The 27,847-nt window shown below is 40.7% G+C and overlaps 1 protein-coding gene across 1 annotated transcript in view; it reads right to left on the reverse strand.

Moving 5' to 3' along the window:
* The window catches only part of DNAH1 (dynein axonemal heavy chain 1), a 5,225,710-nt gene that overhangs the window by 1,726,542 nt on the left and 3,471,321 nt on the right, over positions 1-27,847 (reverse strand). The window contains exon 52 of the mRNA XM_044076389.1: positions 26,318-26,489. Within this exon, the coding sequence (XP_043932324.1) occupies positions 26,318-26,489 (172 nt within the window). The remainder of the gene's footprint in view (positions 1-26,317; positions 26,490-27,847) is intronic.

Genomic DNA, 27,847 nt, shown 5'->3' on the forward strand with positions numbered 1-27,847 from the left:
AAGCACTTTAACCATTATATTAACCTCCCAAGGTATCTACAGACAGTAAAGACTTATCAGACCCAGTTTCATATAGACCTATTTCAATTTTAAGCCATGATTAGAAAATGTGTTTATGTCTATATTAGCTAAAAGGATGAAAAAGGTATTGCCAAAATTGATAGATATGGATCAATGTGTTTTTTTGTGGAGGGGAGGCAAACATTTGACAATATTAATAGAACAATGATGATGATCTATAGGGAAGCAGAATGTAAGAAAATGCCATTGTTGTTAGTGGCTCTTGATTCACAGAAAGCATTCACCAGAGTAAGCTGGGATTTTAGGAGTAGGGAAAATGTTTGCATTCCCTGATAGAATAATATGGTTAATTAGGAGGATATATGAGGGATCAGAGGCATGAATTAAAGTGGGATGGCTCCTGTCTAAGTTGTGACCTCTTTTCTCTTTGTTATTTGTCTTATATTTAAAGCCATTGGCAAGAAAATAACAGACTCAGAAATTCAAGGATATAATCGGTAAGGTAATCAAAAAAATTAGCTTTACTTGGAGATAATATTATTTTGTACCTGATAAAGCCAGAATAGGATATTTCAGTGTTGTGGAACATTTTCAGACAGTTTCAACTCTTTTGGCGATATAAAATTAATGAAGATAAAACAAAGGCTATAGCTGCAAATTATGTACCCACACGTAAATTGGTTCAGTAACACCAATATTCGGGATGCAGATCTTTAAGAATAATAATGACAGCCATACAAAATATTATATTAAAATGCAGCAGAAAGTATAAGATCATAGGAAGTTACTAGGCTTTTGGCCCTGAGGCCCTTATAAGCCTAGCCAAGAGTTTAGCCCATGTTTAGACAAGTCAGCACCCAAAGCCCCTGTCCAGCAGGGACACAGGTGGAATCCCAGGGGTATTTGTTCTGTTTCCCATACAGTTATCCAGGTTGCGCTTAAAAAGGAATAATGAGGTACTGATGTGGAGAAGGAGTCTATTCCACAGATGGGGTAGTCTCTGGGATATAAATCAGTCCCACCAACAAATCTTACTGATGTCACAGACCAGATTGACGTTGCTCGTGTAGGTTACTCGAGTGGAGTTTGACTTGCAGATATGCAGCAGTCCCATCAAGGTGGGGTCTCAGATTGCTCTGTATGCCAGATAGAGGTCACCTCTGAGGAGTCTGTATAAAACTGAGTAGAGGGACAGGGCTTTTAGCCTATCCTGTGTAGAGTGGATGTATGAGGCCCTGGATTCTCCTGGTGAGGAGCCTCTGTGGTCTCTCCAGCTGGTGCATGTGCTTTGCGAGGTACATGCCGAAGCGGGCATTGTACTCAATAACTGGCTTTATAAGGGAAGAATACAGGGATGTTATGACCTTCTTGTCAATGGATGAGATGCCCTTATTTATGAGGTGGGCCATGTAGAAAGCTTTCCTTGCAATGGACGCAACATGGTGGTCAAAAGTCAGGTTGCTATCAACCTGGGTGCCCAAATCCCTCACAACTGATTGCGTACTTAGGATGTTGTTATTAATGTGATAATATGTGGGGACATCACTCTCCCCAAAAGGGATGATGATGCATTATTTGGCATTCAGCTTGAAGCCATGTTTCTGGCACCAGTCATTTGCTTGGCTGAGACCCTCTTGGAGGATGCCCACATCATCTGAGGAATTGATGACCGGGCCCAGCTTGCAGTCATCTGCAAACTTGGTCAGCTATAGCCGACTGGTTTTGACCTGCACCTCAGCGATGTATATCCCAAATAACAGAGGCCCCAAGACCAATCCCTGGGGTACACCGCTCATTACTGGTCTACTGCTTGAGGTGGCTTCCCCTATTTTGATTAGGTCGGTTCTATCAGTGATTCAGTTTGCTACCCATCTGATAACATATGGATTGATGCCTAGTTGAGAGAGTTTATCTATTATGCCTGAGTGGGGAATAGTGTCAAAGTCTTTGGCCAGTTCAAGACAGGCAGTGTGCACCATCTTCCCCTCATTCATGGCTTTGGTGACCATCTCAAAGAAGTCAACCAGATTAAACAAACATAACTTCCCCTTGACAAAGCCAAACTGTGTGGGGTCAAGTGTTTGGAGGTTGCCAATGTCCCTGTTAATGAGGTCCATGATAATCCATTCCATGGCCTTGCAGATCAGGCTAGTTAGGCCGATGGGTCTATAATTTTCTGGATCAGTGGACGCCCCATCTTTGTGTAAAGGGATGACAGTGGCTGTTTTCCACTTGACTGGGACAAAGCCAGTACTCAGGCTTTGGTTGAATAGGGTGTCTAATGGTGCTGCAAGTTCATTGTAGGATGCAGCCTGGGATGTTATCGGGTCCCATGGAGGCTGTATTTTTTGCCTTAGAGAGGAAAGTCAAAAATTCTAAAAAGTAAGCCAATACGAGAATAGTGAAAGACAATTTTGCTAATAGGAATGACTGCAAGTTGGGGTACAGAGAACAGGCAAGTGACGGCTGGAATTTACTGGAGAAAACTGGCAAAGAAACCAAATTATAGGGATCAAATAACTGGACAGGGAAAGGTAATAGAATGGGACAAAACCAAGAAGACATTTGGACTGCGGGCTATAGACTGCCTTCCCTATCAGGGACTGATATCAGAGTATAGGCAAAGAGGAAGAAATAGGAGAATCCTAACTGAAAGTCCTGCTCTGGTATAGTTTTTAGTTGAATCTAGAACAGAAGTTACTGATAAAAAGGGCTGATTAGTACAGCATACAAAATATTGCATGGTAATTATAAGAATCAACCAGAGGAAGTTAGAAAAGATTGGGAAGTGAGATTGAATAAGCAATTCACAAGGCAACAATAGCATGACATATGTATGGCTCACAAGTATATAAAAAAGTTTAAGAAGTTTACAATTTTTGCTTCGAAGTGTTTGCATAGGTATTTTTCTACTCCAGGCAGACCCAAAATAATTTTTCCTTGGATAAATGACCATCAGATAGATGGCAAATGTTAGAGGTGTGATGAGGAAGAAACAGCTAACTGTGAACATATGTTCTGAGAGTATAATGAGTTGGCAGACTTTAAAAATTCCCTACAGAGTACTATGTCAGAAATATTGAGTGAACAAATGGGTATAACTAATGAGATGAGTCTTTTGAGCTAAAATCAGGATCTGAATTGCACAGATTTAATTAAGCTTAATTCTGGTGGCTGCCAAACAATAATTTACTAGAAAATGGACATCAAAGTATAAACCAACTGTATTTAGTGTACTGGATATTGCAACATAGATCAAAGAACTGGAGATCTTTTGAAAAAGGAAGGAGCAAATTACATAGAAATAAATGGAAATTGTGGGAACAGTACATGCAGAATGATGTTCAGCAGGAGGAGGAGTGAGGTTTAAGGGAAGGCAGGAATTTAGCAATTTATGTAGTTTTGGACAGATAATAGTCATAAAAAGGAACATATGTGATGTATTATGTGTGTAACAGGAAAAAGTTAATATTTTTTTCTATTATATTAATGCATGTTTACCTGTGTCTTAAGTGATAATTTAATAAAGGTGTTAGAAAATAGTGGGAATAGCCATTACTTTCCCCTAAAACACCTCATTCATGCTGGTAACAATTAGGGAAAGAAATTATCTCCCAAGGACGTTGGAAGACCAGTCTTCCTCAGGGATATTTCAAGAGACCTATTTTGCATGTATTGAAGGCTGATTAACAGGATTAGCTGTCTGTAACAATTTATTACCTAAGATAAGAAAACCATCCTTACCTATAGATACCACATCTTCAGGTATACAATGTTTAACTTTTTCTGAGGCTGACTACAAGAGGAATCTGTGTCCATTCATGAGTTCTCTTCTGGACACACTTAGTAGCATCCCCTGTAAAACTCTGTGTCCCAGTAAAGATGGTTCTCCCATGCCCATTCCAGTCACTGGGGTGGCTGAAGTGGACATCACTAACCTTCTAGGGTGTGGTGGCTGAAAGAACTACACCAGAGGATGCCAGACAGAAAAGTAAGCAGTTTGAAGAATAATAAATGGCCATGTAAGTTCATTCATTATCTGTTAATGTGCACACCTAGCCCACACAGTCAGCAAGGGCTCTCAGGTAAGTTTTTTTTTCCAGAAACTGAAGAAGTTGGATTAGCAGGAACTGGGTAAATATCCATGTTGTGACTGAGAAGGAAGAGTTGCATATGGTTAGGATCACTGGAATGAGTCAGAAGGTAAATTGTCAAAAGTCTACACAAGCAGCATAGAGACACGTATCCTTAAAGACAGGCAAGTCCCCTAAAACACCTTAATCATACTGGTAACAATTAGGGAAAGAAATTATCTCCCAAGGACGCTGGAAGACCAGTCTTCCTCAGGGATATTTCAAGAGACCTGTTTTGCGTGTATGATACAAGCAGTACACTACAATCCTGTCAGAAAGCCTTTAGAAGTAAAACTAGCTTGACAGAAATAAATGGACCATGAGTTGTCACAGCATGAACATAAGCCCTACATGCCCTGTAAATTTACAAGCCATTCACTAAAGTTCAGTCAGAAACGATTAGAAGTAAAATTAGTTTGGCAGAAAAAATGGCAATAAGTGGTCACAGCATTAACACAAGCACTACATATCCTGTAAATGCACATACAATACAATAAAATCTTGTTAGAAACTCCTCAGAAGTAAGAATTAGTCTGATAAGGACATCAAGTATTGCAGCTACATGGCATCTGAATGTCCATGACTTTTTTACTTTTTAAGCCTTTATGATTACATTCAGGCCAATAAAGCCAAACCCCACTAGCTGTGGGCATGCAGGTTTCTACCATGAAAATTCAGAAGCATGTAGCTGAAACACTTGATGTACTTAATAGGTCATTTGCATATATCCCATGGGCCTCCACTATAGGAGGTTTAAGGTATCACACAGTGAAAACTCTAGCTTGGCTGTTTTTTTTCTCACAGTTATATATAATTTAATTACAACAACATAATGCCCACCTCTATCCCCTTGTAAAAATCATGGAAATACATACAGAAAATCAGTTTCTTAAATAAAAGCTCAATCACCATTCAAGTGGAATCTTGGAATAATAATCACTACTGCAAAACCCTCTTATAGTGTGTCCAATCAGATTTTAAGGACATTGTTTATACTAATGCATCTGTTAAGCCCTGGCATAATAATGGTATTAGTCCTTAACTGCCAAACCATTTCCCTTCTTTCAAGGGTTGTTTTCCAGTCACATCTCCCTCATCTATAAGCCTTGGCTTAGTAAATGAAGTACAGCTTCTTCAAAGTCAAAGTCAGCATAAGAATTTCATTGTTAATTTATTGATTTGAGATATCCATCACTGATCTCTTATTTGTTATGTTATTTCAAATCACAAAGGAAAATACACATGCTCTTCTGGTGAACTAGAACTACTGTATTGCCATCCTGTTTAAACAAAATAAAAACAGAAAGCAAAGTGAAATTATATGCATCAACCAAGAAATAACACTCCAAAGGCATTCAAGAAAAATCTAAAAAACAAAGTATATGCTCACCAGAAACTGGCCACTAGGAAATACAAGCATTTATTCTTGAGTTCATGTTTCTAAATCAATCTCTTAAAAACATTAATTGCATTAAAAACATACAATCAATCAATAATGAAAAATGCTTCCTAAAACTAAACACATCGAATAACTACAATAAAAATGCATTTGTAAATGATAGATATAAATTCATGATAAACATGCATTTAATACTCATTAAAAACCTACAATAATATCTAATATTGATTAATAAATTCTAACTTTTAAGACTTTATAATTTTGCTGCCCTAAATTTCAAAATGCTCATAATACACACTCTGTCATTAATACCCAGAAAACAAGTGGCATCCAACCATAACTGCCAAAACAATTCTTTATATTCTAGTTTCCCATGGTCTGCCCCTAGTTCTTGTGGGGACTTTTTTCTAATACAAAAAATAAAAACCTATTAAAATTATTGCATGCTACAGAGTGTCTATACAAAGTGTTTCATATATCCTTTCTTTTAATATCATACATGTGCTTATGGATATGTTTATGTAATTTCTCTTTCTATCTTGCCTATATAAAATGCACTACAAGACAGACAAATAGCTATGTATACTACACTGAATGTATTGCAATCATATCTACCTGAACATGAAATAGTTTTGGAGTATGTACTAACTGCAACATAATATATCACTTACACCTCACATACTTTGACATACAATCAATTACTTGTGTTGCTGTCTTAATTCCTTCCTTGTTATACTCTAAATGTTTTTAATATTGGAGCTGCAATTATAAATAACTTCTGGCACCTCACCTAATATACTCTTGGTGGTGGAGTCAAATGCTGTGGTCCAATTTTTATTTATTATATTTCTAAGAAGTTACTGTCTATATAAAATTTTAGAATCAAAGACATATATTTATCTCTGTGTTTTGTCTATAAAGATACTTCATTATTTTTAATTACAATCTCTCCAGATAAAAATCGGACTGAACCTATTCCTTGGCTGTCTTTGACAACTTCACCCAAGACATTTTGTAAATAGATCTACTAGACAACCACATTCTTTAAACTTCTGTGATTATTTTCTGACTTTATCTAAAAATTGTTATCATCAGAAATAAGGTAAGAAAATCTTGCAAACTGTCATTTGACAATTCCTTCCTTTTAATGGAAAGGGTTGCCAAATTTTAAGTGCAAGTATGTGTTTGAAAATGTTGTTTTCTTATAAACAGTACAGCTATATACATCATCATCCTTTTTATTTACCTTAATATCTAGAAATTCTATATGTACATTTCAAAAATTTCACAGTTGATCATAAATATTCAATAAATTATTTTGCTTTAGCCACTGTCCATGACCACATGATGAATATGTCATCCAAAAAATGGGCATACATTCTGATGTCTTTGCAAAATTCAGAGGGCTATATGACCTCTCATTTCCAAAAATGCAAAACTGTATTTGTATATAGAGGGGCTCCTGAAGCCGCCCCCACAGCAATCTCTTATATTTGATGGAAGTATTGGCTCTCAAAATATATGAAGTTGGATGTGAGGACAATAGCTATGAATTCCATTAATAATTAAACATCTCTGTCTCATAGATCTTTTACTCTATTCAACATACTTCCAAACCAGTCAAGTCTCACATTGTATGGAACACAAGTGAACACAACTACATCTGCTGCCATAAAAATGTCATCACTATTAAATTCTACTTCTCTCAATAATAACAAGAAATGTCATAAGTCTTTCAAGACTACCTGATTGTTGAAAAACATACTTTTCAATTTATTATTAATGAAAGTAGCTAACAGCTCAGTCTTTGAGCCTGTAGCTGACACAACAGGTCACACAGGGCGATCTTAAATTGATCTGAATTCAAAAAATCCATCATTAGTACTATGTTGATTATATAAAAATAAGTTATGACCTACCATAACGTTCCATGTTAGTTGTCTTCTTCTCGCCTTCTTTCTTGCTGGTTGGGTTCAGAGTCGATCCTCGGCTCCGACTCGGCCATCTTCAAAAGCTCGAGAGCTGTTTACTGGCTCGAGGCCACCCCATATCCCATGATGCCTGGCACTAGATACCCAGATCTCGTTTGGTAAGTCTAACTACAGACATAATAAGGAAAGGATCCTATCCTGGAATGTATAAAACCTACCAGAGAGGCTACTAGGCAGAAAAGAATAGCCAGAGAAGACTCAGCCAGTGAAAAACCATAAGGAACTCTTCTCAGTCTACTAGGACAGGGGGATGGAGGGTGGGATGCAAGAAAGAAGGCGAGAAGAAGACAACTAACATGGAACGTTATGGTAGATACATAACTTCTTTATGTTAAGTTGTCTATCTCACCTTCATTCTTGCTGGTTGGGACAGTGTCCCTAGCACCTAAAATCCTGGGTGGCTCACCGGAACAAACTCTTCAGAACAGTGGAACCAAAATCAGCTCTGCTCCTGGAAACCACATCCAACTTATAATGCGAAATGAAAGTATGTGGGTTGGCACACATAGCCGCAGCACAAATAGATTCCATGGGCAACCTAGCCTGAAAGGCCACAGAAGTGGCTAAAGCTCTGGTGGAGTGACCTTTTTGTTTAACAGGCAATTCTTTATTCCTCAGTTGATAGATAAATGTGATGACAGAAGTCAGCCACCTAGACAAGGTTACTTTTGAGACTGGAAGACCTTGTTTACCCTCAGCATACGAAAGGAAAAGTTGGTCCGATTTCCTGATGTCCTTAGTTCTATGCAAATAAAGGCGTATTTGCATGTGAACATCTAACTGATGCAATTTATATTCCACCCTGTTGGATTGGTTGGGAAAAAACACAGGAAGGTCTATGGACTGATTCAAGCTATTCTCTGAAGAGACCTTAGGAAGGATTAGTCCTGAGAGCAACCCTGTCATTGTGGAACACTAGGTACGGAGAACGGGTACAAAGAGCCTGAAGTTCCGAAACTCTTCTGGCTGAAGTAATAGCTACCAGAAAGAGGGTTTTCCAAGAAAAACTTCAAGGAACAAGATGCTGCAGGTTCGAATGGGGGCAAACTTAGAGAAGCTAAAATCAAATTTAGATCCCACGGAGGTGGAGGATCTCTCACTGGAAGACTGAGTAGAGTGGTCCCTTTGAGAAAGGCTTTACATTGCTTATGAGACATGATATTATTTTCCGACAGGCCAATGTGAAAATCTGAAATTGCAGCTAACTGAACTCTAATTGTAGTGGAAGTGGATCCAGCATGAAAGAGTTCCGCAAGAAATTCCAAAATGTGGTGTACAGGGGCTGAAAAGGGGTATATACTCTTAGCCTCTGCCCAGGAAGAAAAACGTTTCCACTTACTAACGTATGTTTTTCTAGTCGTAGACTTGTGTGATAATGAAATAATTTTGCACACAGAGGGGGAGATATCAGGAAGCCTGGCTAAAGTTGGAAGTGGAGCAACCAAGCAGTGAGCTGGAGAGATTGCAGGGATTGGTGCAGCTCGCCCAATTGATGGATCAGAAGGTCTGGAACTAGGTCCAGAGTCCAAGGCTGCTCGAGAAGATGATGATGCAGGAACGGGAACCATATTTGTCGAGGCTAGTAAGGAGCAATGAGGATCATTTTGCAGCCCAATATGGTAGCTTTCTGTATTAGTTTCGGAATTAGGGGAAACGGAGGGAATGCATAAAGATGTCCCTGAGGCCAATCGTGGACTAGAGCATCTCTGGGGGAATGTCTGGGAATTGGAAGGAGAGAGAAGAAATTGCTGCACTTGCTGTTGAAGGGGGTGGCAAAAAGGTCGCAGCAAGATTGGCCCCATTTGCGGAAGATTTGGTCTGTAACTACCTGGTTCAGAGACCACTCGTGAGGCATGAGAATTGCTCTGCTCAGCCTGTCTGCTATGACGTTGGACCTCCCAGGGATGTGCGTTGCGATCAGAAAGCATTGGGAAGAGATTGCCCACTGCCAGAGTCTGAGTGCTTCTCAACATAGGGGGTAGGAACTAGTTCCGCCCTGCTTGTTGATGTACCACACTACTGACATATTGTTCGTTTGAACTGCAATGGTCCCAGTAGGCAGAGAGTCCTGAAGAGCTTGCAACAATAAGAGCACGGCCCTCATCTCCAAGACATTTATATGCAGATGGTACTCATGAGGTTGCCAGGTGCCTTGGACTGTTCTGCCCTGATAATGCCCCCCCACCCAATCAGGGAGGCATCCATGGTCACCGTAGCAACTGGAGGGGGGAGTACAAATGGTCTGCCGTGGGACACTGATGTGGAGACCATCCACCACGCAAGGTGCTTCTTGCATGCTTCTGTGATCATAATCATGTAAGACATGGGAAGCTGCTGGAAGGACCATTGGGTGAAAAGAAGCCACTGGAGAATCCTCATGTGAAAACGAGCTAGAGGAACGAGTATGATCACTGCTGCCATGAGACCCAGAGTTTGGAGGACAAACCTGGCTTGAATTCCTTTGCATGCTAATAAAATCTTCATATGTTGGTGAATCACTAATACCCTGTCTGGTGGAAGGCTCGCTGACATGTCTCTTGTATTTAAATTTGCGCCTATAAAGGTGATAGATTGACAGGGTGACAATGCAGACTTTTCGAAATTTATTGTGATACCTAGCCTTGAGCAAGTCTCGACAGTGCAGTCTCTGGCTCGCAGAAGGTGATGCCTGGTGGTAGCAGTGAGGAGCCAGTTGTCTAGATATGGAAACACCTGGAATCCTTGCCTTCTCAGGTGAGCAGTAACTACTGCCATACATTTGGTGAACACCCTGGGGGCTGTGGTGAGACCAAAGGGCAGAGCTCTGAACTGATAATGGCTGGCTCCCAGCCGGAAGCGAAGGAATCTTCTGGAGCGTCTGTCCATTTTGATGTGGTAGTACGCATCCTAAAGATCTACAGAGCACATCCAATTGTCCTGACCCAGGAAGGGTAAAATGGACTGTAGTGTGATCATCCGAAACTTCGTTCTTTGTACAGACCTGTTCAGTCTGCTAAGATCCAGAATGGGTCTCCAGTCACCTGTCTTTTTTGGTACCAAAAAGAACCTTGAGTAAACTCCGGACCCTTGTTGGTCTACTGGGACTTGCTGGATGGCCCTTTTTCTTAGCAGATTTGAGACTTCTTGAACTGCTTGGTCCCTTAGATTGGGTGGAACGTCTGGAAGGGACTTGTTTAACCTTAAGGGGGTGCGAACAAAGGGAATTCTGTAGCCTCCAGATATAACAGACTGTACCCATTTGTCTTGTGTTATGTTTTGCCAGGCTCTTGGGTACAGCGATAATCTTCCCCCGACTGCCTCCAGAGGTGGGCAGCCGGGCAACCCTTCAGGGATGCTGGAAGGGCTTCTCAGAGATGGATACTCTGCTGCCCTGATTTTGCAGACCCCCTCTGCCACAAGGGCGGTGTCTATTATTGTTTCCTCCTCTGCCCCTGGATGGGAACTCACCACGTGTGTCAGGCAAGGCTCCCTGGTATTTCCGGAACCACATCTTTCCACTCTTCTGACCCTTGGGATATGATCTGGAAGGAGTGGAAAAATGGAATCCCACGGCAGAGAGAGTCTTGCCTTCCTGCTCACACCTGGTAAGGGTGTCCTTCACCCGTGATCCAAAGAGAGAGGAACCATCAAAGAGGGTGTTGGTGAAAGACGCTCTGAAAGGTTCCGCAAAGTTACATAGCCGCATCCAAGCATGCCTCCTTAGGGCAACGCCTGTGCCCATGGCTCTACTCGCACCATCGGCTGCATAAGAAATGAGCCTCATGGAGGAGTTCACCACTGAATTAAGAGTCGCCAGCTGGGAGGCTGCCTTAGCCTGGGCCCCCTCAGCTGATGGATCTTGGAGGGTATCTCCAAGCTCTTTAAGGAGATCCCTTTAAAGATGGGTAAAGTGGCACAAATAATTCAGAGACCTCATGGAAAAGGTCGCTGAAGAGAACATCCGCTTCCCATATCTGTCCATCATCCTGGACTCCTTGTTAGGGGGATGGACAGATGAAGTTTCAGCCAACTCCTTCTTTGTGGCCGTTGCTACCACCATGGCATCAACGAGAACACCTTTGGTCAAAAACTGTTTATCCTGTGGTGCAGTTATAAATTTAGCGGGTCTTCTGGGGGTCGGTTCCACTGTGTCTGGAGCTGACTACACCTTCCAAGCCACCACAGACATCAGTGGGTCGAAAGGCGGAGACACCCAGGAGTTGAAAGGTCGGGATCAAAAATGCATCCAGGAATACTGACTCATCCTCGGAAGGGCTTAGGGTAGTCCAGTTCCCCCTCTGCCTAAGCATCTCAAGGATGTCTGAGAAGGAGACATCTTCAGAGGGGGATCTCGGGGACCCTTCCAAATCCTCTAAGTCGATATCTGATGTGACAGACTCCGGGGAGTGAATATGCTTCCTCTTGCATTTCCTCTTATGAGGTGGCTCCTCTGAATGATCAGGGGAGGCCTCGGAAGAGGAAGATACACCCAAGGGGGTGCCCTGGAGCGTTGGTTCCCCACGCTTGGGGTCTGGAGGAGGGGCAGAAGCAGATGCCGGCACCATAGTGGGAGGAGCCGATGGGGATGATCGTGGGGCTGACTCAGGGGCCAGCACACTCCTCATGACCTTGAAGGCGTCCCTGCTCAGATGCAGAGAAGGCTCCAGTTCCGAAGAGATCAGAATCCCTCTCTGCACCGAGGGGGATGGCTCCAAAGCCGATGTAGGAGCCAAGCTCACCTGCGCCGAAGCTCTGAGGGGGAGAACGGAGTCGGACAAGGGTCCGATGCCACTCGCCCCCTCGGAGCCGACGAGGGAGTCTCAGCGCCCAGACCCGTTTAAGGATGGTACCAAGGAAGTGATCGGAGCTGACGACGGAACCGAAGGAGAAGGTATCGGTGCCGACGGTTCCACGACTCGAACCCCAACGAACTCCAGCTCCGAGCTCAAGGGAGGAGTCGGAGGAGGAATAACTGCAGACATGGACGGAGCCAACACCTGATGAGGGGGACTAGACAACATTTTTGCTAGGGCCTGTGATTTCAACAGCCTACTGACCACTCTCTCCACGTCGTGACCTGAAAGCCTTGAGGACCGAGAAGAGTGGGAGGACCGATGACTGTGCTCTGATTGGAGCAGAGGAGACCTCGGAGCCGAGCATTTCAACTCCAGGGAGGGAGACCTAGATCTCTTTCAACTCCCTGATGGCTCCGAAGTGTGAGTCGGGACTGACTGGGAGACAGGCACATCGGTTCCGGCCGGAACCGAGGCAGAAGGAACAGCTTCACCCAACGACGGCTCCGAACTGGGAGCCAAAGATTTAGGTGGCTTAGAGGTCTTCACGGGCTGAGCCTTAGCTGGTGAATCCTGCTTAAGTAAACCCCGTAGGATTAACAAATTTTTACGCTCCTGCAGGTCTCTTGGGCTGAAAGCATGGCAAACCGAACAAGAGTCCTGCAGGTGCATGGTGCCCAGACAATAGACACAAGAAGTGTGACCATCTGTCAGAGACATCTTCTGACAGCATGAGTCACACTTCTTGAATCTGGACATCTTGGGATCCTTGGACATCCCTGAAAAAAGGTGGAACACCAAGAACAAGACACAAAAAATAGGAGATAATAACTATCACACACACTAAAGTTACCACACCCAAAAAACAGCCAAAAGAAATACTAACAATATTCTATGCTACCCACAAGCAAATAAAACTAACTAGGTAAATACTAATTTTTTTTTTTTTTTTTTGAAGAGAAAAAAGAAAGGGTTAACCTCTAATTTAAATGGCTACCTACGTGAAGAAAGTGAAGGGGGTGGAGAAAACTCTCTAACTAAAATGAGTTTTCTGAAGGGAAGGGGAGGGATTCAGGAAGAAATTATAGGTACAACAAAGATATACTGAGAAAAGTTGTAACTACAACTAACAATCTACACTAACAAACCCTCACAGTTTTTATCAAAATACAGATAAAATAATGAAAATATACGACCTGAGCCAGTAAGACAACCTCGCAGCAGAAGCGGCAAATGAGATCTGGGTATCTAGTGCCAGGCATCATGGGATATGGGGTTGCCTTGAGCCAGTAAACAGCTCTTGAGCTATTGAAGATGGCTGAGTCGGAGCTGAGGATCGGCTCCGAACCCAACCAGCAAGAATGAAGGTGAGATAGACAACTTAACATCAATTCATTCAAAAAATAATAAATTTTGGAATAAATAACATTTATCCGATTCTTAGATGTAGGTTTATAGTCATCACTATTTGAAAGAAGTTGCATAATTTTAGAGGAATTCATGATCACAACCCTCTTGTCTGGTCTCATTATTCTAATGTTTTTATTATGTGATAAGTCAAACAAAAATTGCTATTATGAAACAGACAAATTGTTCCTGTAGACCTTCTTTTTTTAAAAATATTGTCATATGTTCTGTTTCATATGCCCCATTCAAAAAATCATTCATCTTGTTGTGTCTTTCGGCTTTTCGGTTAGGGGTCGCCACAGCGGAACTCCGGTCAGCTAATGATTGGTAGTTGATTTTTACGTGCCGAGTTACCAGCCCTGACGCACAACCTTCAACGAAGGTACGCCCATTCACGCATGTCTCCACGCAGAAGACGCTCTAGCTGAGAATCGAACCGGACAGCGTCTTACTGTGAGGCGACAAAAATACTCTCTCTTTTATTCAGAACAGTAACATTTAATTATGACCATTGTTGAACATTAACTCTAAATTCAATTTACAAGCAAAAATTTCAGGGAGATAAAAGTCTCAGCAATTTCTGATTTGTGGGCAAGAACAAAAAAAAAACCTTTTTGAAATAAATCAAAATGATTCTCACCTATGTCCAAAGAACTAAGTTGTATATATTGAAGCATTCACGTGTGTACATTGCTCAATGGACAGATGAAGCATTTACTAATCTCATCACTGGTTCTTCTTCCTTGTCTATTTCACAGCCTGATGGGGTGATCTAAATTGCATGTTGTCGCTTTATGCTGTTTTTGTTCCTTAAGCATATCGAGTATTTTGGAACAAAGTTCTAGTCTGAGAACCAACTATTACTACAGAGATCTATATTGTATCTTCATATCATGTCACTGCTGCAGACGGCCCTGTTGCTTCCTGAAGAATGGTTTCTTGGGAGTTGAAGACTTTCAGAAATGAGGTTTCAATATGTAAAATATCTGCCTGCTTTTATCTTTCCTCTCTTTAAATTAATACATCCTCTGTGCTGATATGAATATCCAAATTGTCAGCCTTGATATTTTTAGAAAATGATCGGTTCTTTAGTCACATATGCCTCGTCACAGTAATAGCAATATCCGCAGAATGTAGAGAGGCACATTTTTAACAAGACAACATATTTCATTTGCATTGACGAACAATTGGACAAAACAAATTGATCTGATTAGTCAGCACAGCATCTTAATACAAATTGCATATTGTATATAGAAACATGTGATGTTATAGATTGTATACATAGGCAATTGTATATAGTTTCCTTTGTAAATAGTTGACTAGTTGATTATGTTATATTATTTTTGTTTCATTATTTATGGTTCAATCTATTTGAAGATATGGAAAAAAAATTTAATAAAAATTTATTTGAGTAAAAAAAGATTGTTTACATGAAGAACGAAAAAAGAAAATATCAGTTATTATCAAACTGTTCTATAGAAAGGGAAACCACAGCTGGATCATTCTTCGTGCTCCAGTATATGTCTTGTGTATTAGCAGGATCTCTAGGTAATGTATAAGCCATGAAAGTGGTTCCTTTCATTAGCCACTGATAAATCTAGAAAAGGCTAAACAAGAGGAAGGATAGATTATGGGTGAGGTTTTTAACATCTAAAAAACATATAATACATTTTATGAAGGAAGGGGGACTCCTCATTTCCCTATCTGTAGAACTCCCACATGAAATTATGGTTACAATAAATGAAATAAATTCTGATGGAAGCCAGATTAAATAAACTGGAAACTGAATCTCTTCCATATCTTTTAAAAAAACGTCTTCTGTGTAAGAGAAACACAATGGTGAACTTGCAAGAGCTAGTAGGAACAGACTTTGCAGAAAATGTGGGTCACAAATGCACGTGTTAACAAGGATCTTCATCTAAGGACCTCCAAGGACAGGAGAATGTGAGTCCAGCATATGTTCTAGGCCTGGATCATTATAAAATACTATTCTAGGATTCACTGTTGTGCCTAAATCTGTTTTCATCTTAGCACTAGTTCATGGACCTGCAAAATACAGACTTACACAGTATGTTGCTACTGCTTGGTAACCATTTAAAAACCATCATACATATTCTGTAGAAGTGTGCACAGCTCTGTTCCCTAAAGGGACATACATTTCAAGCTCAGAAGAAGCTGATATTACCCCAGCAGTGACTGTTTCAAAAACAGTCACATGTTCAGTAATATTGACACTGACTAGGGTCACAGTCAAGGGTTCATAAAGAATACATGGTCACAGATTGCAGGTTCTCACTAAACATTCTGGTATACTCTACACAGGAATATACAGCTGACCATGAATAATTAAACAAATGATCCAATCCCACTCATGGTGTACTGAGGTGTAATAGACAACTTACTCCACACTTGATACATAAAATGATGACAATGAAGTACCTGATTTCATAGTAGGCCTCCAGATGTGATTCGTAAATATGCCTGATTAGACAAGTACTTAAAATGCTTCAAAGCTAACATTGTGCTAAACTCCTAGTGTGATGCAGTCAAATGGGGTGGTATGGGGGCAGTCTGGGAAGAGAAGCTTCTGGGTGGGGTGGGGGGCAACTGATAAGAAAATGTCAGCAAGTACGCTGGGCTCCCTCATAAAAACTAAGGGTGCAATAAAAACATATTTTGTTGCAGTACATGGGCTGTTTATTAATTGCGGCCACAGCGTTTTGCTGCCATCCATGAATTTATTTTATGTAGCCAGCCATAGTATTGTGCAGCCTCTTTATCTCTCTCTCTCTCTCTGACATGGATGCAGATAGTCTGCAGAACAGTGAAATAATTTGCATAACACAGAGCCGTAAATCATGCATGAAGTCATAAATCCCTCATGCCTTACTGCACAATGCTACTATGATGGTACTATAACTTTTGCAAGTCTTAGTGCCACACCACAGCAACGCATTATAAGGAGTAAGTGACATATCTTTTGCAGGACCCATACTGTTCACAAATCTCACCCTTCATCTTTTTCTCCTTTGTAACCAATTAATGTTGTAGTGGCAGTCTTCAAGGGTGTTTCTCCATTACAGTCATTGTTTTATGGATTTTTTTTACTTAGCTTTGTCACTATCTTTGCCTTGCTTTTCAGGTCATTCTTTAAATTCACTAAGCTTTTTACATTTCTTAGATTAACTTTCTAACTTTTTATTAGACTTCACCTTAACTACACAGACACTTATTTTTCAGCTTCTTTCTTTTCTCTTTTATATTCCTGAAGAGAAAAGCTTTTAAGATTTTAATTTTTCTAATCTTTCTTTATTCCTAAATCTAGTACAGCACTAACACACTGTCAAACAGAGCTCCCAGACAAAACAGTACAGTGAATACAAATATTAAGGGCATTTTCTTCCCATAGGCAGTTATTTATTGACGAAAGTGATGATTGTGTTTCTTTCTAGTAAATTCACATATAGCATCAGTGTAACAATTTCCTAAAATTATTAAAAAGTGGGATCAGTTTTACTTATCATGTGGAATTTACACCAGACCAGGTGATTTTTTTTCAGTGGAAACCAAATTTAATAGACTAATGGTTTTGAAGATGTGAGAACACATAAATATGGTGTACAGTGAGTCAATTTTACATGGGTTAAATGCTCAGTGATAATGGCAGAGCAGATGCATGAGACAGATACTACCCTTTCATAGTGGGGCATTCAACAACTTGAAAAAAGGTGGACAGCAAGTGACATTAGTGTTTAAAAAGCCAGATGTTACAGTACTAGTTCCATGAATGCTGCATAAACAGGGAAACAGAGAAATGATACATTATGTTTGAGAACAAACAAATTTGTCACGGGACATCTTAATTAGGTGGGGTAGAGAAGCAGGTAAGGGAAGGTTGGGGTGGAAGGGTTTGGTAGGGAAGGTAAGCTGGATAGGCTTAGGTAGGGACAGCAAAGGGTTTGTTTTTGGTTGGATGAAAGTAGGAAGTAAAGTAAGTGTGGGGTGGGACTTAGGGTAATTTTGAGTATTGGTAGCTGGTTAGGGAGCACATTTTGGTGTGATCTTGTTACAAGTATCATGTCCTGACGACCTCATAGGTACCTGGGAGTAGGTAGGCCTTGGATCAATACTGGTGGGAGAATCACACTTTGTAGCTATGTTTATGGATGGGCAGGAAATTACAATGGGGGCAGTGGGAGGACTCAGCAATTGTAGGGTTCTGAATGCTGGTCCAATTAGGTACAGCAATTCTAGATGTTAATTTAATTTTGGGGAGGCGGCATAGTTAATAATCTTAGAGCTACAAGAGAAGTCCTGAGAAGGGTTGATATGTTTAATATTTTGCCAGGGTTGTTAATTAATTTGCTAATGGAAGTTTTGCCAACCCTTCTTGGTCATTGTTTTGCCTTCATGGTAGTCGAAGAAGTGGATGATTTTAAAACCACCACGAAAAAGTAATAAGAGGGGGTTATGAGTTTAATCACAGAAGTTTTAGCATTGAACTTTCTGTACTGGCTGACTGTATGGCAGTACCAAAGTCTTATTGTTGTTGCTGTGCACAGCTCTCAACAAAATAGGGGACAAATCCAGAAATAATTAGGGACACTTTTAATATATTTGTACTATTAATTCGAGACATGGACAGAGTAACAGGATATGAATTAGGTGAGGGTTGGGTGTCTTGAAAGTTTTGCATACCCTTTCCTTGAGGCACACCAGGATTTTGAATGCACAAACAGGGTAATGGTGGGATGTTATCTTGGCAAGTTAAGAGTTCATTGGTGGTATGCAAGTGGAGCTGAACAACTAGAGTGAGTGAGTTGCAGCTGATGTTCTTGCCTATCTGGTGGTTTTGTGGCTGTACAAGTGGTTCTCAGACACAGGCAGTTCTAGGCTGGTTTAGATCACAGTTCAGAGGGTGACCACGCTGTTCCCAGTTGATTGAGTAGTTCCAGGTCACAATCCCTGGCCTAGGTGATAATCAGCAGGCTGAGGGTTGCCCGTGAATAACGGTTGAGTCTGCTCATGCGTGGTGGGTTCCTGGAGTCACATACTGTATGTATGTATTTATTTATTTATTTAACAGTTTCAACAGATTGAGTTGGGGGGGGGGGTAGTTGCAGGAGCCTGAAGAGAAGCAGGAAACCTCGACCCAGCTGTATGTGCTACTGGTTATAGCAAGTGCAAGTCTGCTTTTGATTAATCTTTGGAATAGGAAATGCTATTAAAAGTAACATTAGCACTGATTCTGTGCAGTAGTAACAAGTCACTGAGCACAAGTTGGAAGTGGTAGAATAACAGGTTGAGTTAACATGAATGTTCTGAAGGAGGATATTTTATTTTATTACTTATTTTTTTTTTTTTTGCAGGTGCAGGGTATTGCAAGGGCACGGCAGTTTGGGGGGAGGGAGAAGGAAGGAAAAAGAAACAGAGAGAAAGTAAAAAGAAGGAGAAAAGGAAAGAAAATAAAAAAATATATATATAAATATATATATATATATATATATATATATATATGTATATATATATATATATATACATATATATATATATATATATATATATATATATATATATATATATATATATATATATATAAAATAAACAAGATAGGCAATTTTAGGGTTAACATGAGTGTTGTGTTTATTCTGTTTTATCTCTTTGCAGGTGTCAGTGGCTGACCATTGGATGAGATGGCTGATGTCCAGGCATTGTGGCAGAGGAGGGCAGACATTCTGGCACAGGTGGAGGACCTTTTTCGAGAGATGCCAAGCAGTGAGACTACGGAGGCAGTGGAACAGGACCGAGTGAGTCGTAAGAGAAGGCAACCAACAAAAGGCAAGCAGGTGGCCAAAGGCAAGAGAATGCATCAGTCGCAGTACAGCGAGGTGGTAGCGACAGAGGTCTCGACTGTGGAATCAGCACTCTCTGCTCCTACAGGTAATGTTATGGGGTGTGGGTAGGTTTGGTAGGCAGGGGACAGGGGAGGCATAGCTTGGGCGAAGGACGTAGCTGCTCATATCCTTTAACAGAGGTTCCTGTGAGTGGTTTCGGGGCCTGCAGAGTTTAGTGGGAGAGGGGCATGGGTTCAGCAAGCAGAGTTCAGATTTGGATAGTACAGACACGGTTGCTGGTAGTTTGTTATTGTTAGGGGGGAGGCTGACCCTCACTTGGAGGAGGTGGGGTCAGAGTTTGGAATGCAACCAGGCAGTTGATTGACTATCCAGCCTTTGGGGAAGGGGAGTGTGGTGGTTTTGTTGACTCCTCATATACCTTCTTCAGTCAAAGAGAAGATCTGGAAAGGGGAGTACAGTAAACCCTCAGTTAACCGGCACCCACGGGAATTGGTAGATGCTGGATAACTAGTTTCTGGCTGCTTGAAAGTTACTGTTAAAAATAGGCCTGACTAATACTGTACCCTATACAGTTTGTTTGGTTTGACTTTTTCTCAGGTTGGAGAGAGAGGGAATTTACTCCTATCTTCCTTTTTAAAACTCTAAAACTCTAAAAATGTAAAAATGTAAGGTGTGCTTCTGCGAGGGGGGGGGGGGACAGAAAATGCAACACATGAAAATTTTACTGTATGTCTTCAATATTTTTTTGCTGGTTGCTTGAGAGTGCCACTTACTTCAGTTCCGGTTAACAGACAGTTTACTGTATGTGGATATTTTTGATTTAATTGACACAGATGGCATCCAATGTTTGTTGGAAGCTGAGACTGCGAATGGTAAAGACCTCTCGGCAGCATAGTGGCCCTGGGTCAAAGACAGGTGGGGAAAATGTGGCTAAGAATGTGGGAGAATTGGGTGTTGGTATTTGTTTACTATATGGCAGCATGGTTGGAGAGGGATAGTGCACTGACTCATCCTCTCTTGGTGTATTTTTGACAATATGGGAAGCACAACAGCTATAGTCTGGTGGTGCTTGGCTGTGGTAAAACCAGAGATTTTGTAAGAGGACGGCGGTTGATCGGTTCATGCAATGGGAGACATATGGCTGGCCACTATGACTGACAGTTTTAGTACGAGTGTCAAAGGGAATATGATTGGGGGAGAAGGTGTTGGGGTATGTTGGGCCTTTAATGCGGGGAGATGTTCATATATGGCATGTAGGTTCTTGCACACTTGCTCTAAGTGTTCAGTCGACCACCCAGCAGTGCAGTGTGGTAGACACAAGGGTAACTCGGCCAGGCAAGCTTCAGCCTTTTCTGGACAGAATGGGTTAGTGGGACCATCTCAAGGGTTACAAGGTGTGCATGGTAGGGGTAATTTTTGTGGCCATGGGGGGATGTTTTGAGGGGCAAGGGGACAGATTGGGGACACATTTTCCCATTAAAGTGGAGGTCTTGTGGGGCATGCTTCAGCAATACCCACAAGTAGCAGTGGCTCAGGAATTGGTTGAGGGTTTTTCAAGGGGATTTTCTGTTAAAACTAAGTTGGTGGGTGATGGAATAGTTGGGAAAAATTTAAGATCAGTGTGGGGGAGGGAAGATATTTTGGAAGCTTTTGTGGAGAAGGAGTGCGAGGCGGGATGGTTATTGGGCTGATTTGATAACCCCCCCCCATTCACCAATTTTAAGGTTTCACCATTGGGATTAGTGCTTAAAAAGATGCTGGATGAATTCTAGTTGATTCACCATGTGTTTCACCTGGAGGGGAACTTTGTTAATGACTTTATTTCGGTGGAGGAGGCTAAGTTGAGTTATGCATCATTGGATGATGCTGTATGGGTCATTAGAGGGTTTAAAGACCCATGGTTGGTGAAGGTAGACATTGAGTCTGTTTTTTATTGTCTGCCATTTCAGGAGGAGGATTGGCCATTGTTGGGCATGGTGTTGGGAGGTATGTTTTATTTTGACAAAGCCATGCCAGTGGGTTGTTCTGTAGCCTGTTCCACTTTTGAAAAGTTTAGCATGGCTCTATATTGGATCTGGCAGCAGCAGGTAGATAGTCAGAGGGTGGTACATTACTTGGATGACTTCCTGTTGGTAGGTGAGGGGCATGAGGGAGCTTCAGTAGCTAGGCATCAGTTTTTGGGAATGCGTGAGGAACTGGGGGTCCCAATGGCCAGTCAGAAATTAGAAGGTCTGGCAAAGTCATTAGATTTTTTTGGATTGCTGTTGGATACCAAACGTGGATTGTTTTGTTTGCCTGGGGAGAAGATAACCTGGTTAAAAGAAAAGATAGTTTGGATGAAGGCTAGGGACAAAGTGCAGGATAAGGATGTTATGGAACTTTTACAGCTTCTGAATTTTGCCTGAAGGGTTGTTCACCTGGGACATACCGTTTGTAGGTTTGTAGCCTTCTTTTTGAAAGGGGAAAAAAGTAGGCATCACTGGAAAAGAATTGGAAAATTGACTTGTGAAGATTTACCTTTGTGGTTGGTGTTTTTAGAGCAGTTTAATGGCATCACTTTTTGGCAGTTGGATTAGGTAGGGCAATGGAATTTGCAGTTACTAACTGACACGACAGGGGGCATTGGTATGGGGGCACTTTTTGTGGTTGAGTGGTTTGCACTTCCATGGCCAGCCGAGTGGCATGATGATTGGAAGCGGGATGTTGCTTTCTTAGAGTTAATACTGATCTAGGTGGCATCGGTAGTATGGCAGGAATGGTTGTGGGGCAGGAGGGTAGCTTTTAATTCTGACAACATTGCAGTAGTGTAGATTTTACAGGTAAAGATGGCTAATTACTGTTGGTTTTGCGTAACTTAGTCTTACAGAGTTTGTTGATTAACTTTTGTTTTACAGGTGTGCATGTTGCAGGTAAAAAAACAGCAACAATTTAATTATTGTCATGTATTGTTTAGACTAGTTTACTTATTTATATTTAAAAATTGCTTAAGGTAGAGATGTATAGTATTTTATACAGTACACACTACTAATGAATTTTATGTCTTATGTATATTATTTTATTAAGTAGAGTTGTCCCAGTAGGAGGGATGTATGGGTTTTGTATTATTAGCTTAATTGCTTTAGTTTGATTAGAATTTTATGGTCTTTGAGTATGGACACAACTAAAGTCAGAAACTCATTTATATATTATTTGTTATTTTTTTGTTATTATTTACTTTTTCTGACTTTTATATTTCCTCGTATAGGATAATTGAGTATTTTACAAGTTTTTATAATATTTATAAATATATAAACAATGATTATTAATAAACATGTAAGGATGTTTAAATTAACTCAATTAGAAGTAGTTATATGGTATGGGTGTTTTACGCTTTTTGGTTTAGGCTGTGAGGGTATGTATTGGTTAGTTTCGATCAGCTGTTTTAACTAGTAGGGCAGATCAGCTGATTGACGTTCACGTTATATATTGTGTTTTGAATATTTTGATTGTATCTGAAGAAGTCTAGCTATTCAGCCAGACGAAAAGCGCTTAATGTAATACAAAGTCTCTATTTTTTTCCTTGAAGTTTGTGGATTTACTTCTTTTGTAGTGCATGTTGCAGGTGTTATGAATGGGATTGCTGACAGCTTGTCTCGCTTTCAGTTTTCCAAATTCTGGTAGTTGCCCCTGATGGGAGCAGAGGAGCTGGTGGTAGTGGCAGATGAGGTGAGGCAGATTAGGTTGCAGTAGAGGTTGGTGGAACAGTCCTGGGCAATGTGTCTACCAGAAAGGCATATGGTAGGGCGTTGCATAAGTTTGATACATTTATTTTACATTTGCCGGAGGAGGATGGTGTTTGGCCAGAGGAATTGTTGTTGTGATATTTATCTTGGGCTAGTGCACAGGGTAGGGGGTGCAATCAGTTAAGGTAGACTTAGCGGCAATTAGTGTATATGTTCGTGTGGCAAGACTGCGGGATTTCACTAAATCATGGACGGTGGAGCAGGTGTTAAAGGGATGGGGAAGGGTGGAAGGTCTGAACAGGGATAAGCGTTGGCCAGTGACAAGGCAGGTTCTAAAAGTTTTATTACGGGGACTAGCTGTGGTAAGTGGGGAATCGGTGGATTATGTTTTATGGGTGATGTTGAATCTACGGATGTATTTTGGGGCATTTAGAGTGTCAGAGTTGTTGAGGTCATTAGTCTTGGGAGGACATTATGTTGCTGCCTGGAGCAGTTTACATTCAGTTAAGGAAAGCTAAGATGGATCAGGTTGGTAGGGGATCACAAAGAGTCTTAGGGAAGGACAGGTTGGAGCATATATGTCCTGTGGTGTGGGCAAGGAAATTACTAGCACCCTATAAGGGGAGTCTGCAAAATGGGATAGGGTGATAACAGGGGCCCAGTTGATTTCAGTGATGAGAAGGGCTCTCTGCTGCATGGGTTTTGATGGAGAAAGGTTTTCCACTCATTCTTTTAGGATGGGCAGAGTTTCAGATTTGGCAAGAGAGGGTAGCTCGATTGGGGTCATTAGGAGGGTGAGGAGATGGTCTTCCAACTCCTTTTTGTCTTATATTAGATAGGAGATGTTGTTTGTATTTCTAATTTAATTAAGTATTGTGTTTTTTTTAGGTAACAGGATTGTCATCATAGGTCACTCGTATGTTTACTGAGCAGCAAGGTGGGTGATGGTTAGGAGTAATGGTTCTGAACTAGGTTTGCAGCAGTTTGGGTGGAGAGTCACATGGCAAGATATTAGAGGACTCAGGTGGAAATTACTTTTGCAAGTATTTACAGCGATACAAGCTCAGGTGGGGCTTTCTCGAGTCTTGTTGGTGTGCTTAGCAGGTAACAATTTCGGCCTAATGCGAATGCGGCAGTTGGTTTATCAGATAAGGGAGGATCGGCTTGCTTTAAGAAAATGGTACCCAAGTGTGTGCGTAGTGTGGTTGGAGATTATATCCTGTTTGTCTTGGAAGAATGCTAGGAAGTTCTTAACAGTTGAGGGGCATGGCGCTTTGTGAATTTTAGGTTGGCGTGGCAGTTGGGGGCAATAGGAGTGCAGACATTAGAGCATAAGGAGTTTGCCGACAGGGATCCTATGTGGTTCAGAGGTGATGGGGTGCACCTCAGTGATTTTGGTTTAGACTTGTTTAATTTGAATTTGGGACTGCTTTTGGAGGACTTGATTAAAGGTTGGTCTTAGTGAGGGGGAACAGCTGGTGGGCAGAGAAGAAGGGCAGGCTTGTCCCTCATCTGCTCCCCTTCTGGTGTGCATTTTGTAGGAAGGAATGGTGAAAGTGAGTGGTTGGATGCTGTTTACACCTGGTGCTTTGGATAGAAGTGAGGATTTAGGCTAAAGGTGAGTGGTTGGATGCTGCCTAATGGGTAAGAATAAGTGAGCGGATGGAAGACGCTGCTTATTTGGGAAGGGTGTGTGGTCGTACGCTGCCCTGATGAATGTTAAGTGATGTTTTGATGATATGCGAATAAAATGAAGTTATGAATAATAAAGTTATGACACAATTGTTTTATATGTTGGGAATTCAATAAAGGTCGTCAAAGGTCTTTTGCTGTTTGGTTTTGTTTTTATTAAAATGGAACATGACTGATCTCATTATGCTACGTTTTACTACCTCTTGTGTAAAGCTTCCATTCTACAAAAATTGTTCAGCTTCATCCTTCCCAACCTCCATTTTTCCAGTTCTCCAAAAGATGAGACTTCAAAGCTTCATGGTATCTTATTTTAGCTGCCTGACTTATGATAGCACATTTATAATTTTCTTTTATTACATTCTGTCACCAAACAAGCACATGTACTGTCTGCAAAAATCCTTAAAAGACTATACCACATTCACTCTTGTTTAGTAACTTTGCTAATGATATTATAAACCTTGTAAACTTACACATTTCTAATAGATGCATGATTTTTTTAGAGGAATTTGCTATACTGTTAACACTCTGTGATTAGGCCAAAAACAGGTTAAATGAATTTTATTATACTTATCAACATTTGAAATACTGATTTGAGTTTCACCTGACATAAATGCTTGTGAAAGGAAGACCATCTGAGCAACCAAAGATTTTGAAGCGCTGAGAGAAACTGAAGATAACAAGAACCTATACTTTATTTAAACTACAGCACATACAGCAGACATCAAGTGCACATAGGAATAAGACACACATTAATCTTGATTAGCAACAACATGGAAGCAAATGAATGATGACAGTGGCTGTGAGCAGAAAGCTTAAGTGCTATACTGCTACACCAATCAACCTCAAAGAAAGGTACTGTAGTTAATGACGTGTTTTTGTGAGCCCTAGAAAAAAACTATCTAAGACAGTGGTACAGTGCAGTTTAATGGAGGTATCCAGGGGTACATTGCAAAAGACAGATAATGGAATGAGGCAAAGGTATTACAGATGCAGAGGGACTAGCTGCAATATACAGAAGAACTCAACAGACCAGAGAACTCCCTTGCATTACAATATTTGGATTTAATATTTTGTGCACACTTTAATCCAGTTTATGAATGAAGTGATGTCTTTAACAAGTCTCGGTTCAGTAATATACTTAAACCAAATACAATTGCCCACAGTTGCTTACTGTCAGTACAAATTAATTTTCTTTACTCATTTTGCTCTGATATGACAATGTTATTGATGTAATTATGGTATATCAATGAGGATAAACATATAATTATAAATGAATGAATGAAAGCAAATACACTCAAACCATGCATGTACTCTATCACCCTTACCAGTCCTCTTATGACAGAAGGATTAGCATCAATTTCTGGAAGTTCCTGTAAAAATGTTGCAGCAACAGACTGCAGTGCCTCAGAAGGCCATTCTCTGAACCAGTCAATTGTACAACAAGTCACAAGAGATGGAAACTGACGAAGGCGAGCACGAAAAACCTCTCCGATGGGACTGAAAAAAGGAAAGATTATTTATGCACAACAGTTCTAAAGAAACAACAGACATTAAAAACTTACAAACAGTTTGACCTTCTATCTCAGATAAATGGAAGTAATTATTTTTTAATGTATTTCATCTTTACAGATAAAACTCAGATTTCACCTATAGCTGGACGTGAACTACCGGAAGTCCCAAATTACTATCCAAGACAATGTCAAAGCAAATGCAATAAAACTATTTACACTCTGTTACTTACCACTGATTTCTGCATATTTTTTCATGATCTCCATAACTATCAAACCTTCTTCCCATTAAATCTGTGGTCCATTCCTTCTCCAAATGGTGAGGGAAATATTGAGAGTGGTGTTATTATTCACTAGGTATCAGGAGTTTTCTTCTATAAGCCCTACCATTCTCACCATTGTGCATGCCTGCCAAGAAACAATGGCTGGTATTCAATAGGGAATTTCTGAGGGCATGACTCCCAGTTTCATAAGTGATGTCCCCTCAAATAGTCCTGTTCCTTTTAAAAACATGCAGTTTGAGTGACCTGCAGTCTCAACCACAGATTCTAAATGGAGACCCCACAATGGGCATTAGAGTTACCACCTGTCCCACTTTGCGAGGGACAGTCCCTCTTTGGGCAGTTGTGTCCTGCAAAAAAATTGAAAAAATTACAAATGTCCTGAGATTGTAGGATAAAAATGTTTCTTGTATTTTCTTTATTAGTTGCATAAAACAGTTATTTTGTATCTGAAACACCTAATTGTTATAAGAAACAGAATTAGCAACTCAAATGCTACAAGAATAAGTTTTTATTTTGGCAAAGAAGTTCTTTCATTTGTACTTGCCGTAGATATGTTTCGCCCTGCAAAATCTGATGTTTCTACAAAAAAAGTCCCACTTTGGGCATTTGAAAAGGTGGCAACCCTAATGGGCATGTTTCTTCCCATCCCTCCCCAGAGATAGGTGAATGGGCAGCATCTCATCATTTCTCTCTCCTAGGCCATTTCTTTCAGCACCTGAGCCACTGATCAAACCCAGGATGTATCTATTGTAGTCAGATTGTTATCAATCTATACCATGGAGCAGGTGCAGTTTTCTGTATAAGTGAAGAGGAAAAAAAAATGATAGGTAGTATACAGAGTACTCTGATTATGTGTTAAAATTGGGAAAAAGACAACTATGTTAGTAAGGTGCTTATCAAAGCACCCTTCAGTGGCGTTTGTTATGCTCTAACAGCAACCATCACAGAAGAGCATCTGAAGTGTTTTCAGAGTTTTAAAAGCTGCAATACGCTTCTTGTTGTCACACAAAGAAACCAAAGTGTAACAGCAAAATGGTTTTAAAGTTATTCATTCATTAGGGAA

The sequence above is a fragment of the Protopterus annectens genome, chromosome 7.part0 (genome assembly GCF_019279795.1).
Source record: "Protopterus annectens isolate FY-2018-M chromosome 7.part0, PAN1.0, whole genome shotgun sequence".
In the NCBI taxonomy this organism is placed as follows: domain Eukaryota; kingdom Metazoa; phylum Chordata; order Ceratodontiformes; family Protopteridae; genus Protopterus; species Protopterus annectens.